At 37.9% G+C, this 16294-nt stretch overlaps 1 protein-coding gene across 7 annotated transcripts in view; it reads left to right on the top strand.

Moving 5' to 3' along the window:
- The window catches only part of HIVEP1 (HIVEP zinc finger 1), a 122132-nt gene that overhangs the window by 75934 nt on the left and 29904 nt on the right, over positions 1–16294 (top strand). For all 7 annotated transcript variants that reach the window (XM_060189362.1, XM_060189364.1, XM_060189358.1 and 4 more), the window contains 3 exons: positions 5413–11300; positions 14979–15112; positions 15783–15958. In XM_060189362.1, coding sequence (XP_060045345.1) covers positions 5413–11300; positions 14979–15112; positions 15783–15958 — 6198 coding nt within the window. The remainder of the gene's footprint in view (positions 1–5412; positions 11301–14978; positions 15113–15782; positions 15959–16294) is intronic.

Here is a 16294-nt window from a genome sequence, read left to right as displayed (position 1 = left end):
AAAAAACGTTTTATGATTTCAATATTCACATACCTATTAAGGCTGAGAATGTACACTTGAATGTTCTATATGCACTTGAAAAGAATGTATATTCTTTGGGGGGGGGATGAAAATTCTGAATATATGTAAGCTCATCTCATCTGTGTCTTCATTTAAGGCCTCTTTTTTCTTGTTGTTTGTTTTTCCTCATCTGTGTTCTGAGGTCTCCAACTAATACTGTGCTGCTGTCAGTGTCTCCCTTAAGGTCAATAGGTACCCTTTCTGCATATTTGGGTGTATGCATATTGGGAGCATATATATTGATGATGGTTATGTCTTACTTGTGGATTGATCCTCTGACCTATATGTAGTATCTGTGTCTGTTGCTTTTCGCCTTCTTTGCCTGAAAGTCTGATTTTAAAATAGCAGTTCCTTACCTTTTGTTTGCATTATTGGCTTGGAATACCGTATTTCAATCTATCACCTGGAGAGAAGTGCTTCATTTTCTTTAAACCTTTCCTCTCCAAGACTTTTAATTCACAGAATGTGGTGATTATGTCTTCTCCTGTTGATATTCTCTTTCTCAACCTGATTAAGTCTGCTTCTTACCTCAACCTGAACTGCATTCAAAGTGTCCTTTAAGACTTGCAGCTCTGTTTGGAAGGTTTTTTTTGTTTTCTTTCTGGACTTTGTAATTCTTTACTAAAATACTCACTAATCTTGAATCTTAATCCTAAACTTGAATCTTGAAGTGATTTCATAATGAGTTTTCTGAACTCTGTCTCTGTCATTTTCTTCTAGATCTGTGTCTGCTGGTTGTGTTTTCTTTCTTTTTTTTATATTAATTTATTTTCCCGTTTGCTGCCCTTGTTGTGGTTATTGATGTCTTTGTTGTTGGATAGGACAGAGAGAAATGGAGAGAGGAGGGGAAGACAAAGAAAGGGAGAGAAAGATAGACACCTGCAGACCTACTTCATTGCCTGTGAAGCGACTCCCCTGCAGGTGGGGAGCCAGGGGCTGGAACCGGAATCCTTACGCCGGTCCTTGTGCTTTGCGCCACGTGTGCTTAACCCACTGTGCCACCGCCCGACTCCCGCTGGTTGTGTTTTCTGTCATTACTGTCTGTACTTCTGTTTCCACATTTAGTGTTCTCTTCTTAATGTGCCAGCAGGAAGCGCTGTGGCTAAGATGTTAGTTTTCCCTGTTTATATATCTTGCTGGGGAGAGATTTTTATCCTGAGCCACCAGGTCCAGTTAGTATCCCTGGTTTCCCTGCTGCTATTCCTGCCTCAGCCTCTGTGAGACAACAGCATTGGAAACTCAAGAAGTCATAGGTGTAACTTGGTGACTTTTTAGGTGATTTTTTTTTCTTTTTAATAGTTCTTTGTTGCTTAAACTCAGATCTGGAATTAGTACGGCTCAGCAGCCAATCTCCCAGTTTGGTGGTAACCATCTCTGAGCACTTGTTTTTAGTCTAGGGAATGGCTCCATCACCCCCTTTCTGTCCACAAGCCATATGTGTCTATACTCTCCTGTGGCTTAGGAGGTATTTTCCCCTCCCCCCCTCCTGCCCTTCTCTTCCATCCCTCCTTCCCTCCCTCTCTCCTTTTTTTCTAACAGTAGTTTCCTTGACTCAGATCTATAAGTGATGCCCCTAAGCTGTCACTCCTTCAGTTTGGTGCCAGTCATCGCTGAAAATAGCCTTTTAGTCCTGGGGATCTCTCCCTCCTTTTGAACCCAGGATCTTAATATTCTGTTAGTTTCCTGAATGTGTATGTTTTGAGTGCTGCCCAGGTATGGAAATTTTTTACTATAATCTCTTTGAATATTATCCCTGTTCCATGAGCTTTTGCTCCCCAACAGCATTATACTCAAGAGTATTTCTTCTGACACTTTTTAATGAGTTGTGTTATCAAAATGAAGTTTGAAAGATAGCTATACTTTGCAGAAATATCCTCAAAAGCTTGAGCAGTTAGAAATGTAATAAATGTATGAGGGAAGGTATGTGGTTTTGATAGGCACCTGTCAGAAAATGATAATTTTATGACTAACAAAGTCAAGGTTTTACTGCTAAAGAAAATGAAAAATATAGCAAGGTAACAGCTGCCATTCATAGATTTTACACTCTGAAAAATGGATCATAATGTATAGAAAGAGGTTACATTCTCAAGCTTCTTCTTTTCTTTTCCTTTGAGAATATATTGATATTATCTTCTGGTCTCCATTTTCTCCCTTCAAGGAGATTTATTCTACTGACGAGGCCTTTTATGTAAGCCTCAGCTCCATCCTAAGTATCCTTCATATCATGTAGCTCCGTTGGGAGGTTTTTGGTTTTTTTTGTGCGTCCTATGGCTCTTTGGTGAAATGATCTCTGAAATCCTGTATTTGTCTCTGTATATTATAGTCTTGAATTGCCTTCCTAATCAGCTATGAATTCAAACTCGGCAATTGTTTCAAAATCTTCGTGAGTTTGAACAGTTGAATTTCCCCCCATATTTTAGCTAAGTGTGGTTTCTGCTGTTCAGCCAGTAGGTGGCATTTGTGGCAATATTGTTTATATGTTGTGATGGTGGTGGTGCCCTGAAAGTCTTCCTTAAACTGTGGATAGGTTTAGACAGAGTAAGTTCTTGCTGCCTTGCTTCAGACTGTAATATGGCCTCTGACAGTCCTCTGTCGTAGTCTGGGCCGCATATTTTTTCTGCATAGGTTTTTCCCTGCTTTCTCTTGCTGAGCCTGTGTTCTGCTGTGTGCCTGTACCAAAGTGGCACCTACTGCAGGCTGCTGACTCTCAAGTTCAGGCTGTTTTTGTCTTGAAAGTTTATTTTCCACCCCTTACCGCATACACCTGCACCCACCTGTAGCTCTATGAATTCCTTCAGATGTTGTGATTCTCCAGGCATTTTTTTATTCATTGATATATCTAGATGTTCGTGGGTGTGATCTTTTGGTTGCTCCTATTCTATGGCCATGCCTCCCGAAGTCCCCCTTTTTGCCATTACTTATGCCCCGTTTTTCATTCATCCTCTATTATCTAGATAAGTGATTATTTATTACAATGATTATTGTAGGATCTTATCTGTTGTTCCAGCCTTCAAAGATTTCTCTGTAGTTTTTGTCAATGTTGAGTATCATTAGTATGATAGGTATTTTTTGCTGTGCTTTTCTAAATTGCTGGTTTTGTTTTTTCTAATTCTTTTATCTTTTTGACCATTAGACTATTTAGAATTAAATTAGGTTGTTGAATTTACATATATTTTGGGGCTTTCTGATGTCTTTCACAAATTTTGTGACTGAAGTGATGTTGAGAATGAAGCATAGAGGAGAAAATGCTTTGGTGAGAGTGGGAGGGTAGACAGAATCAGATGACCATGTTCTCTTTTGGCTGAAAAAGGCAAGTCACCAGGAGAAAGGCAAATTAGTCACTGGCATCAGATCTCTCCCTATCAGCTTTATTATTAGAGGTACAAACTTTTGAAGGAAAGATTTGGTGTACTAGCACTATGTTATGTGTTACAGTGTAGATAGAGATACATAGAATTTATCTCTAAATTTAAGAGAAGAGTAAACAAATCTTTAAATAGAGTGCAAATTTCATAATATTAGAGTGAGAGAGAATTGAAGGTAAAATACATAGTTCAAAAAAAATATTCCTCTACAACATGTTTTAGCTAAAGCTCTTAAACTCTAGAGGAAATTTTAGAAAATAGTGTCTCTACAGAGAAATACAGATTTTTCTTTGTTTTCACTATAGCTGTATTTTCTCTCAAGTATAAAGTTAACTTTTATTTGTTTAGAGCATACATGAATTTTTGCATTTTTCTTTGTAGTATAAGACCTCATTTTAATATTTTTAGAAATATATCTAAAAATAAAAGCCTATTTAAGTTTGAAAAACAAAAAAGAAATATCAACCACAGCCATGATTGATTGCTTGGGTCATGGATGGGGCCTGATGGGAAGTTTATTTAAAAACTAATGTTTCTGTCTTGACAGTCACCCCATTTAAGAACTTCTGCTCCTCCAACTGGTTTCTCCTCAGTTTTTCTATGTATTGTAGATCAGTGACTTTTATTTCCATTATAATCCATCTCAAAGCTTTTGGGAAATGAAGGCCAAAGCTACTCACCCTAGATGATGATTATCAATTTTTATTTTATCCATTTGGTAGAGTCGAATGAGAGGCATAAAATATATCATTGACTTTCTTTTTTTATTTGTAATTTAACAGTGTTTTACAGAATTAAAAGATTTCAGGGACATAATGACCCATATGTAAGTCACCACATCTATCAAGTCTGTGCCTCCACCCACTCCCCAGCCCCCAGTCATCCATCATAGTTCTTACAATGTCTATGAAACAGTCTGCTTAGGTCGGTCTGTCTGTCTGTCTGTCTCTCTCCCTCCCTTTCTCACCCTCACTCTCTTTCTCTTTTGCAAGTTCTTTTGCTTTAGTCATGTATATTCCACATATGAATGGTTATTATGGTGCAGACATTTTAGTCTAATAAATTTATATGTGAAATAGATGAGAAATAAGTATTTGAATTTTCTATGGTTAAATAATATAAACTTGAATATTGTAGCACCAGAGGTGGTACAGTGAATGAAACTTTGGAACTGAAAGCACTAGGTTCTGAGTTCAGTCCGTGGCATAGCATGTGTCAGAGTGATACTCTGGAGATATCTCTCTCTGTCTCTCTCCCCCCACCTCCATCCCTCCCTCCTTCCTTCACCCCTTTCTTTCTCCCTCTCCTATCTTTCTCATAGTAATAAACTTGAATACTATTGTTTATATACCCAATCATCTAAGAAATGGAAACAAATTAGATTATGGTCAAAACATGTTGCTCAAAGCCATAGTAGCTGACTAAATAGTTGAATTTCTGATGCCATTTAAATGCTGATTTATTCTCAATATAGCCAGAAATGGCAATGATTTCATCTTTTCTCTCCTGCAGTAAACTGTTTTCCTACATATCTACTTACCACTAATGATATATAAATATAGCCATTAAATAATTCATTCAGTTAAAATAGTTATTTTTAACCAGTATTCATTGTAACCTGGTTTTTAAATTCTTTTTGAAGGACTACTAGAGGAGAGAGAGGCAATTTAAATTTGAAATATTTTCTATGACCTTTGTGAGATAGGGTATTAAAAGAGGTACAAGTTAGTTTCTGAAAATGTACACTGATATCTTTGCATGATTATTTGAATGGATTTTGACTGGCAGCATTCTTAGGGTTGACAGAATGTTAGAATGCAGCTTTAACTAACATGGACTTTAAGCTGTCTTCCTCAGTTGCATAACTGCCTCATTGTTGTACTTTAATACTACACACACACACACACACACAAACACACACACACATGTATTTGGTGTGTATACCATTCTACCAATTGGTTTTCTTTTTTTTTTATTTTCTTAACAGAGATCTTAGAAGTTGGTATTAAAGGAGCTTCAGAATCACTTAAAGGTGTGAAACGCAAAAAGATTGTAGCTGAGAGTCACCTGAAAAAAATACCCAAATCTCCACTAAGAAACCCTCTTCAAGCAAAACATAAACAAAATACAGAAGAGTCATCTTACACTGCTCTTCGTAGTGCTTCAGAGCATCATAAGAAGCAGAATTATAGTTCTGTAAAGAATGGGAAGCAGTTTACCAAGCAAAATGGAGAGATACCTGGGATGCTTGCTGAAACTTCTAAATTAGATGAATCTGTCTCCCCCCAAAAGCCCTTGCTTTTGCAACACTCATCTGAACTGTGTGGATGGAGGTTAGAAGACTCCGACCCTACCAAGTTAAACTTCTTAAATGAAAAATGTGACTCAAATTCTTTGTCTGGTCAAACCAGGACTGACCATAGTGAATGTAATTCCTCTAATGGTAGTACTACTTCCTCCTCGTATATAAACACCGCATTTGATGTCTTATTGAAAGCAATGGAGCCAGAATTGAGCACTTTGTCACAGAAGGATTCATCTTGTGCAGTTCAAATAGAAAAACTGAGACCAAATAAAACTGAACAAACCCCTTCTCAGTTAAAAAGCAGCTCAATGGGTGCACCTGATGATGTGACTTCACAAGAAGTTATTTCTGAATCACAGACTCCCTGTACCTCATATGCAGCACATGAGTCCACTCCTCAGAACAAGCAAGCAGTTCAGTCTGTTTCTCATTCTTATAATCAACATGAACACTTTGTTTCTAATCAACTTAATCAACACCTTCCAGCATATTCAGGTTTCAACAGATCGCTGGCCAATCTGCAAAATCAAGAGAACACCAAACTTGAACAAATTTGTAATATAGTAGTAACATCATCAGTAGCTCTAAGTTCACCTTTCAGTAGAACTCAGGTTATTCCTCAAAACCAGCAAATGGATTCTGTTTCGCCTATGTCAATAAGTTCAACCTTTTCTACACAGTCGTCCCCCACACCTGTTTATAATTCAATCCCTGTCGCCTCTGTTGTCAATCACAGTGTAGAACAAATGTGCAATCTTTTCCTGAAAGATCAGAAGCCAAAAAAGCAAGGAAAATATATTTGTGAGTACTGCAATAGAGCTTGTGCAAAACCTAGTGTACTTTTAAAGCATATCCGCTCCCACACTGGAGAGCGACCCTATCCCTGTGTGACCTGTGGATTTTCATTTAAAACTAAAAGTAATCTGTACAAGCACAAAAAATCCCATGCACATACTATAAAACTTGGTCTTGTCTTACAGCCAGATGCTGGTGGTTTGTTGTTGTCACAAGAGTCCCCCAAAGCACTTAGTATTCAATCGGACGTAGAGGACAGTGGGGAAAGTGATGAAGAGGGCAATGCTGATGAAAAACAGAATGGCCCAGGCTCCATGGACCTACAGCCTGTGCAGATAATGAAAACAATACCAAACTCTGAAGTTTTGCCAAAATCAAATTCCATTCCAAGTAGTATAGATCCCATGGCATGTGATGTTTCACTGCAGGACAAATCTTCAGAGTCACAAGCTCTACCTGAATTACCAAAAGTCGTGGTTCATCCTGTCAGTATGTCCCCTTTAAGAGCTGAGACCCCTAAGGTAATGGATCCCAAGCCTGGTCTCGCTAAACAGAAGGAGCTTCAGGTAACCAATGTACTGTCCCATCCAGCCTGGACATCCTCTCTAGAGACTAGTGAGAAGCCCCATCAGAAAGGGGACATGAATCAGCCAGAAGGAAAGCAGGAATCTCATGTAGGGACAGTACATGCCCAGCTACAAAGGCAGCAAGCTACTGATTACTCCCAAGAGCAACAAGGAAAACTTCTGAGTCCTCGAAGTCTAGGAAGTACTGATTCTGGTTACTTTTCACGCTCTGAAAGTGCTGATCAAACAGTGAGTCCACTAACTCCTTTTGCCAGAACGTTGCCCACCATAGAACAGGACTCAAGTAAGAGCAATGGGCCCTCTGCACCTCGTGTCAATACACCAGCACCTTCTACTTTAGCAACAGGTGAAAAAGGCCAGATGCGCCCACCTTTAGCAACAAAAACACTTGAAGAACGAATATCAAAGTTGATCTCAGACAATGAAGCCCTTGTAGATGATAAACAGCTAGATAGTGTAAAGCCACGGAGGACCTCTCTCTCACGACGAGGAAGTATTGATTCCCCTAAATCATATATATTTAAGGATTCTTTCCAGTTTGATCTAAAACCAATGGGGCGGAGAACAAGTTCAAGCTCTGATATACCAAAGTCCCCTTTCACCCCTACGGAGAAATCAAAGCAAGTGTTTCTTTTGTCTGTACCTTCCCTTGATTGTTTACCAATTACACGAAGTAATTCTATGCCTACCACAGGTTATTCAGCATTACCTACAAACATAATACCTCCTCCTCACCCACTGAGAGGAAGTCAGTCATTTGATGATAAAATTGGAGCCTTCTATGATGATGTCTTTGTGTCAGGACCTAACACACCTGTGACCCAGAGTGGACATCCCCGTACCCTTGTCAGACAAGCAGCTGTAGAAGACTCTTCAGCAAATGAAAATCATGTTCTTGGTACTGTGGATGAGAGCTATCAAGGATGTGGTGCCACTAGTGAAACCATACCAACAAGAAACAAGCCACTGACACCACACTTAGAAAAAAAGAAATCTCATCAAGGGCGGGGGACAATGTTTGAATGTGAAACCTGTAGAAACAGATACAGAAAACTAGAAAACTTTGAGAACCATAAGAAATTTTACTGTTCAGAGCTACATGGACCCAAAACAAAGGTCCCTGTGAGAGAACCAGAGCACAGCCCTGTGCCCAGCAGTACACAACCTCAGATTCTACATTACAGAGTTGCTGGCTCCACAGGGGTGTGGGAGCAGACACCTCAGATAAGAAAAAGGAGGAAAATGAAAAGTGTTGGAGATGATGATGAACTTCAGCAAAATGAAAGTGGAGCATCTCCCAAAAGCTCTGAAAGTCTTCAGTTTCAGAATGCTCTGAGCTCTACTTCCAGCTTACCTAAACACAGTATCTCTATAGCAAGTGACCAGCAGCACAGAACTATCCATTTGCAAAGCTCACAAATTCACCTTGTTTCTAGAGGCCCTGACCAGACCATGGATCCAAAGCTGTCCACCGTAATGGAACAGCAGATGAGTTCAACTGCTCCAGACAAGATGGAACTGAAGAGACACGGAACCGGAATCTCTGTCATCCAGCATACAAACACACTGAGCAGACCCAATTCATTTGACAAGCTTGAGTCTTTTGAAAGAGGTTCCCCAGTTTCATTCCAGGAGCTGAGCAGAACAGTACAGGCTGGGTCTCTGAAAGTAATAGGCATTTCCCAAGAAGAATGTCATCTTTCTCGGAACATGCCTCATCGTCCCCAAACTGGACTATCGACCACTCTTAGAGGAGAAGGTCAGGAAGGTCCACAAAAGATTTCAAGTGAACGACATGTGTTAGGACAGCCCTCAAGACTTGTTCGACAGCATAATATCCAAGTCCCAGAAATTCTGGTCACAGAAGAGCCAGATCGGGATCCTGAAGTCCAAGGTCACGATCAAGAAAAATCAGAGAAGTTCAGTTGGCCTCAGCGTAGTGAAACATTGTCGAAATTGCCAACAGAAAAACTGCCACCCAAAAAGAAAAGGCTCCGTCTTGCTGAGATAGAGCATTCCTCAACTGAATCAAGTTTTGATTCCACTCTCTCCAGGAGTCTTAGTCGGGAGAGTAGTTTGTCACAAACTTCAAGTTTCTCAGCTTCACTAGACATTGAAGACATTTCTAAACCTGAGGTTTCCCCCAAAATTGATTTTCTAAGTAAAGCAGAATTTATCATGATGCCAGGCGGATCTAATACACTTAATGTTCCAACAACTCACCGGGAAATGAGACGTGCTGCATCAGAACAGATTAATTACATGCAAACTTTGATGGAGGTCTCTGATATCAGAAGTAAATCATTTGACTGTGGAAGCATAACTTCATCCCAAACACCACTTGTTGAAATTCAGCCTTCAACAACCTCTTCTGGCTTGGGTATCACTGGGCACATACCTCTCTTAGAAAGAAGGAGAGGCCCACTGATACGACAGATATCTCTAAACATTCCTCCAGATAGTCAACTGTCTCCTCTGAACCCATCATCTTTCCAAACCATTGCTGTTCCTGGAATGAATGCAGTCCCATTTCAGGAGGCTCAGCTGACTAATACATCTTCAGCTGAATTTCCTGCAAATACTTCACATGCCCAGATTCAAATTAAAGATCTGCGAACTGAAATTTCAAATCCTAACACAACTACCATCAGTCCTGTTCAGCAGCAATTTTGTATCAACTTGTTAAAACAAATCCATATACCTGTTAACCATCAAAATATGCAGACAGCTGTGCAAGTGTCTACCCAGAGTATCAAACCAGATTCAAGTCCCAGTGTATGTGTACCTTCTAAAAGTGAGTATTCTTTTGCTCCCAAGTACCAACTTCAGTGTCAGGTTTTCACTTCCAGCCAGCCTTGCTCTTCTGATTCTGTGAGTGTTTTGCCAAATCAAGTTCTTTCCGATCCAATTCATACTGACCTTCCTACTTTACCAGCTAAATTGTTAGAAACCACATCCAAATCATGTCCTCTGCCACTCAGACCACTTGGTGTTCAGGTACAGAAGGTGGCCTCATCATTCACACTGCCTGTACATCTGCAGGGTCATGTTCCAGCTTACTGTTTTGCCACAGCCACCCCTCTGCCACAGATCCTGGTGACCCAAGATCTATCTAGCCAATCAGTTTGTCAGGCTAATCTCAATGTTTTGTCAATCAGTGAAGAACAAAACTTTGTGCCAAAATTGCAAAATGATCACCAAAATGCTTTGCCAAGCCCAGAGGAAGAATTTGTTTGCAAAAACAGCTTTACAGAAATAGACTCAAACTACTCTGTATCACAATCCTTGCCCATAGCCCAAAAAATATCTATTGGTAGACTTTCCCCCCAACAAGAATCTTCAGCCTCAAGTAAAAGAATGCTTTCCCCAGCAAACAGTTTAGACATAGCCATGGAAAAGCATCAGAAACGAGCAAAAGATGAAAATGGAGCTGTTTGTGGGGCAGATATTAGACCATTAGGACCACTGAATTCAAAAACTAATGAAATTAATAAACAGAAGAAACCTGTTTTAGTGAGGCAAGTTTGTACTACAGAACCTCTGGAAGGCACAGTACTCGAAAAAGACATTTTCTCTCAACCTGAAGTAAGTAATGAGGCTGTTCATTTAATAGATGTTTTACCAGCTGATCAGTTGTCATCAGGAAACTCAGAAGCTGCAGTTATAGGACCTATAAAAGAACGACAAGGATTTGAAAACACCAGGTCCTCTACATCGCTAACTCTGACAGTTAAAAATTCACCTGTCTCTTCTGAAAATGCTCAACTTTCTCCGGATCATATAGACAGTATCCAAGGAAGAAAGTCTCCAGGGGTTAAAAGCCAGGGTGGTAAAGTGGACATCCAGGGACAAGGTGAACTAGCTACTACTCTTCCAGGGTTTGATGCTGGAGACAAGCAACAGCTGTCTTTCCCTAGTCTGAAGACTACTACCAGCTTTACATGGTGTTACCTATTAAGACAGAAGGCACTGCACTTGCCCCAGAGTGACCAGAAAACATCAGCCTATACTAATTGGACAGTAAGCAGTGGTAATCCAAATCCACTTGGCTTGCCTACAAAGATTGCTCTTTCTCTTCTTAATTCAAAGCAGAAGATTGGAAAATCACTCTATTGTCAAGCAGTAACTACCCATTCCAAATCAGATTTATTGGTCTATTCAAGCAAGTGGAAAAGCAACTTAAGCAAGGTACTTAAAATATCATTTATCTTCTGAAGTATTTTGTGCAAACTAGTTTTGATCACCTAAGTACTTTAAAGCTAAATTTTAGTTTTCAATTATAGATCATACTTTGTGCGCAGTTGTTTGAATGTTATGATATTTTTATTTTGAGAGTTAAATTGATAAAGTTCACCTGAAGTGTTTTCAGTGATTCTGTCTTGAAACATTTTAAAAATGATAAGTTGACCCTGAGCATGTTTTTCCTCATTTGAATGTTTTCATATTTGCTTAGTGTACAGAAAGGCATGGTTTTGCTTTCTGTTTTCTCTCTTACTATGGATTTCTTGTTATTGGTGAGAGGACATTATATATACCTGGTTTCTACTAAAATCGGGATCAGTGTTGTGAATAATTTAATATTGTTATGTTTTATTTTAAATTATGAGCAGAAATTCATTCATTTTTATCTAGTGCATACCTGACCACTGTTCCTCACTATGCTGATTCTAGATTTGTTCCAATGAAGTTCTGAGAATAATGTTACTATTAGAGAGAAGCTCACTATAAACTCATACATGCTTATACACACACATCTGTGTATATATCAGCACATCTACATGTCTGTATACTCTCAGTTGATTTGATCAAGATTTGTAGATTAAGGTCATAAAACTATAATTTGGGGTAGCTTGGTAAATTAGTCTCATTACAGTTATTGGTTTTATAAAATGGAAAAAAAATCACTAAAGTGATTCAGAATAAATAGATAGGGTGTTATGAGGCATGCAGAATATCTAGAATTTCATAAACAAATAAAATAGGTTCAAAAACAAATGTGCTTATCAGTAAGCAAATATCACTGCTATGTACAGCTTCTAGAAGAAGTCTCTAATACTGTCAGTAGATTGGGGAGAAGTCCAAAAGTGGGGATACTTCAGCTGAGGTTGTTTATTTACTTATTATTATGATACTGGAGTCTTACAGATGTGAGATTCCACCACACCTAGCCACAATCTCACTTTTTCATTCTTTTTATTTCAGAGAGTAGGAGAGAAACACATCCCATAGTACACCTTTACCACCCATGCATGATACTTATTCTGCTTATGTGGTATTACTGTGTGGTGTTAGGGCTTGAACCTGTGCCTTGTGCATAGTAAGGCATGCACTCCACCAGGGAACACACCCCCTAGTCTTTGGCTAAGTGGAGATTTTTCCAAAGGAAAAAATGAAAACTTTTAATAGTCAGTTGAGTAAGAAAGTCAGGAAAGTAAGAAAGAACTTGTTTTATTTTAAAAGAAAACTGACATACTTAACAGCTGGAAGTAACAAGTAAAAAGCAAAATATACATGATGGTGGAAGAAGCGTTGATCCCTTCTCAGTGATGAAGGTTTATATCCAAACCATTTTTGGAATCTTTTTTTTTTTTTTCCTCATCACTAGGATTATCACTGGATTTGGTGCCTGTGTGGCTCTACCTTTTCTCATGGTTATTTTTTTTTCTTTCTTTTTGATAGAGGGAGGGGGGTGGAGGAGGAGCAGGAGAGAGGAAGAGAGCAGAGAAACACCTGTAGTATTGTTTTGCTGCTGCTGAAGCTTCCTTCTGCCCCCGTCCTCCCACTAATGGAGACTGCAACTTTGAATCCAGGTCCTAAGGCATGGTAACAGATGTACCCTGCTGAGCCTCTGGAGTTTAATTTCTAAATATTCATATTCTACTCTTAAGTTACTAAGTCAATCTTAAAAGATGAGAGCTGTTGCAAAGAATTTATATCCAGCTTCGTGTATTTTTCTAGATTGCCCATGCAAAAATGACTCTCCTTTTAGTGCCCGATATTTTAATAGAAATACTGCTGGATATGCACATCTAGGTTTGAATCTAGGAGAAAACTACAGGTGAAAGGGAAGTCTGGAGATTCTTCAGTGTAACTATTGAGTTTTCTCAGGAAGCATCAGAAAAAACCTAAAATTGATCCTAACATGAGAGGGTGAAAACAGTGCAAGAAAGGAAGTTGAACGCGATTCATAGAACAAAGAGAAGTAAGAAATGATAAGGAAGATGACAAGTAAGACAAGTAAGAAGACAAGGAAGGAGAGTTGTTCAAGCAGAGAGGACAAATAAATTACTAATGGAATATGTGGATTAGGGAACTTTAGTCACACAGGTAGCTCCAATTTGGAGGACTGGATATTCGGTTGACTCCTAACTCACAACCTACATGTTAATATATTGATGATTGGGAAAGAACAGACAAGTTAGGTAATCTAATTTTTAAAAGTGTTTTTACTTATTTATTTTTAATAGAGACAGAAATTGAGAGGAAAAGGGGGAAGGCAGAGATACCTGCAGAGAGGGAGAAAGAGATACCTGCAGCACTGCCACATGTGAACTTCCCCTTCAACAGCCCCCAGCTGGTGACTGGGTGCCCAAGTCCTTGTGCATGGCACTGTGTATACCACAGTGATACCAAGAAGTCCATCGTCAAAAAGTTAAGCCTTCTAGATTCAGCAAGAACTTCTGGTCATTAACCCTTTACCTTGGATAAATGGCTTCATCCCAAGTGTCCTTTCTCACTAAGGCTTAATCTCATGTGTTACCAACCTCCTAGGGACATATGAGAATGGAATGAGTTGACAAGTGAGAACACTTATTGTGATTGTTGTACTTTTATAAAATTATAAGGTAGTGTTAGACTACAGTGTTTCTAAGGGAAAAGTAATATGTCATTTTTCATTTTCATATTCATTACCTTTTCTAGAGATTTAATTGTTTTAGACCAAAGCTGACTGCTGACCTGACTTAGTATCACAGTTATCAGTATCCAGAAAATTTTGAAAAACAATGGAAAGAAAGCAGTGTAATTATCCTTTCAAAAATATTTATTTACATATTTGAGAGAGAAATATAGGAGAAAGCAAAAGAAACACAGACCAGAGCCAGAGTATCACTCTGGCACATGCCAGGAATGAAACACAGGATCTAATGGTTGAGAATCCAATGCCTTATTCACTGAACCACTTGCTGGGCTGTTAACACTCAGTGTCTTTTTTTTTTTTTAAACTGGAACACAGTTCAGCTCTGTCTTTTCATGGTGCCATGGATTGAACATGGACCTTGGAGCTTCAGGCATGAAAGTCCTCTTCCACATAAACATTATGCTATCTCTCAAACCTAATTATTCTAAAATTATGGAAAGAAGAGAGAATAAAGTTTTGGGAAATGGGACTTATATTTTAATTTTACAGTGCATTGAAATTAAAAGGGATTTAGTTTCTTAGGAATGTAAGCATTGTTATATAAGAGATCATTAGTTCTTTTCCACCTCTAAATAATAAACTCAAGTAATATGCTTTAAGCTGTAATATGAGTCATTGGTTAGATATAAGAATGGCTATATAGATATAATAGTGGCTATTAAACTCATAGATACCAAAGTGGGAGGTATAAAATTTTTCTTTAGGACTGTCAGTGGATTATGGTAGGATTTAAAATAGCATAAGACTTACCAACCAGTTTGCTATGGTGTAGACATTCATTAAAGAAAAGGGAAAAGACAAATTAAATAACCTTGACATCTGTTAACTTATTTGAAATGCACTTCATTAACTATATGCACTGTACTCTGCTGTGTTTAATTTCCAAATTAGTATGTTTGTGTCTTCAGTTTTATTAAATTAGTCTCTCTTTTTTTTTTTCCTTTCAGAGAGCATTAGGTAATCAAAAGTCCACAGTAGTTGAATTCAGCAATAAAGATGCCTCTGAAATTAACAGTGAGCAAGATAAAGAAAATTCCTTAATCAAAAGTGAACCAAGAAGAATTAAAATATTTGATGGAGGGCAAGTACAAATTTTACTTCTTAAATGTACATTTAAACTTACTTTTTAAATGTACATTTGCTTTCATGTGAATGGAGACTCACCAGTGTCAGTTTTATTTAAATGTTGAAGGTTTCTCACCCCATTAACAGAATTTTCATGGCGAAATATATGTTAGTCTTATGTTAAATGATTCCAGTGATTTTATGAACAAGAAAATAAGTATTTAGGAAAACATTATAGGTTCTAGAAGGAAGCTAAGGACTAATTTCAGAGTGAACCCTGCATTTCATACTGATTTACAATAAAGAATTACTTTAAAATTTCATTTGTGCATTTAATTGTGAAAAATTAAGTTATGAAAGTCAATTGTAGTTAGAGTGAAGTTCAGAAATATTTCTGTACTTAGAGTGTCATTGAATTTAACAATAAACGTTTAAACCAGTGACTTAGGAAGATGAAATATTTAATTAAACTAATATGAAGTAAGGTTGCTTGATTAGATTTAGCAACTAGAATTTTAAGTACTGACATAAAGCTTGAATATTCTATTACTTTGACATGCATAACATTTATATGGATTGAGTATGAACATCTTGTTTTATATTTTTTTAGGTTGAGTTTTAATCATCAATATTTTCTCAAAGACATAGTATCCAGTCTCCCAATTCACGTTTTTCCTTTAAATTAGATATAAATCAAATGAAGAATATGTATACGTCCGAGGCAGGGGAAGAGGAAAGTACATTTGTGAAGAATGTGGAATACGTTGTAAGAAACCTAGTATGCTAAAGAAACACATACGAACTCACACAGATGTCCGTCCCTACCACTGCACTCACTGTAATTTCTCCTTTAAAACTAAAGGTATGAGTTGACATTGCTTCATGGTCCTTTTTCTAAACTTTGAGTTACTTGAGTTAAAACCATTTTGTATTATTTTTTGGCCAAGGGTATAGTAAACAGACTGGTAGAAATTATAGCTTGCCAGCATTATAATTATTTCTATACATGTTTCTAAGTCTCTTAGAAAAATGTTAATTACAGACTTGTAGACTGTGTATAGCAGAACATTTTAAAGGAAGCAACTACCCTTTTAAATTTACAGTTATGTAACAGTGACTAATTGATTTTCAAAAATATTTATTTTGTGTCTAAAAATGAAAAATAATTTTTTGGTAGCTCAGAAAAGAAATTTTCATT

This window comes from Erinaceus europaeus, chromosome 4 (assembly GCF_950295315.1).
Source record: "Erinaceus europaeus chromosome 4, mEriEur2.1, whole genome shotgun sequence".
In the NCBI taxonomy this organism is placed as follows: Eukaryota; Metazoa; Chordata; class Mammalia; order Eulipotyphla; family Erinaceidae; genus Erinaceus; species Erinaceus europaeus.
This window is presented reverse-complemented; position numbering and strand designations above follow the sequence as displayed.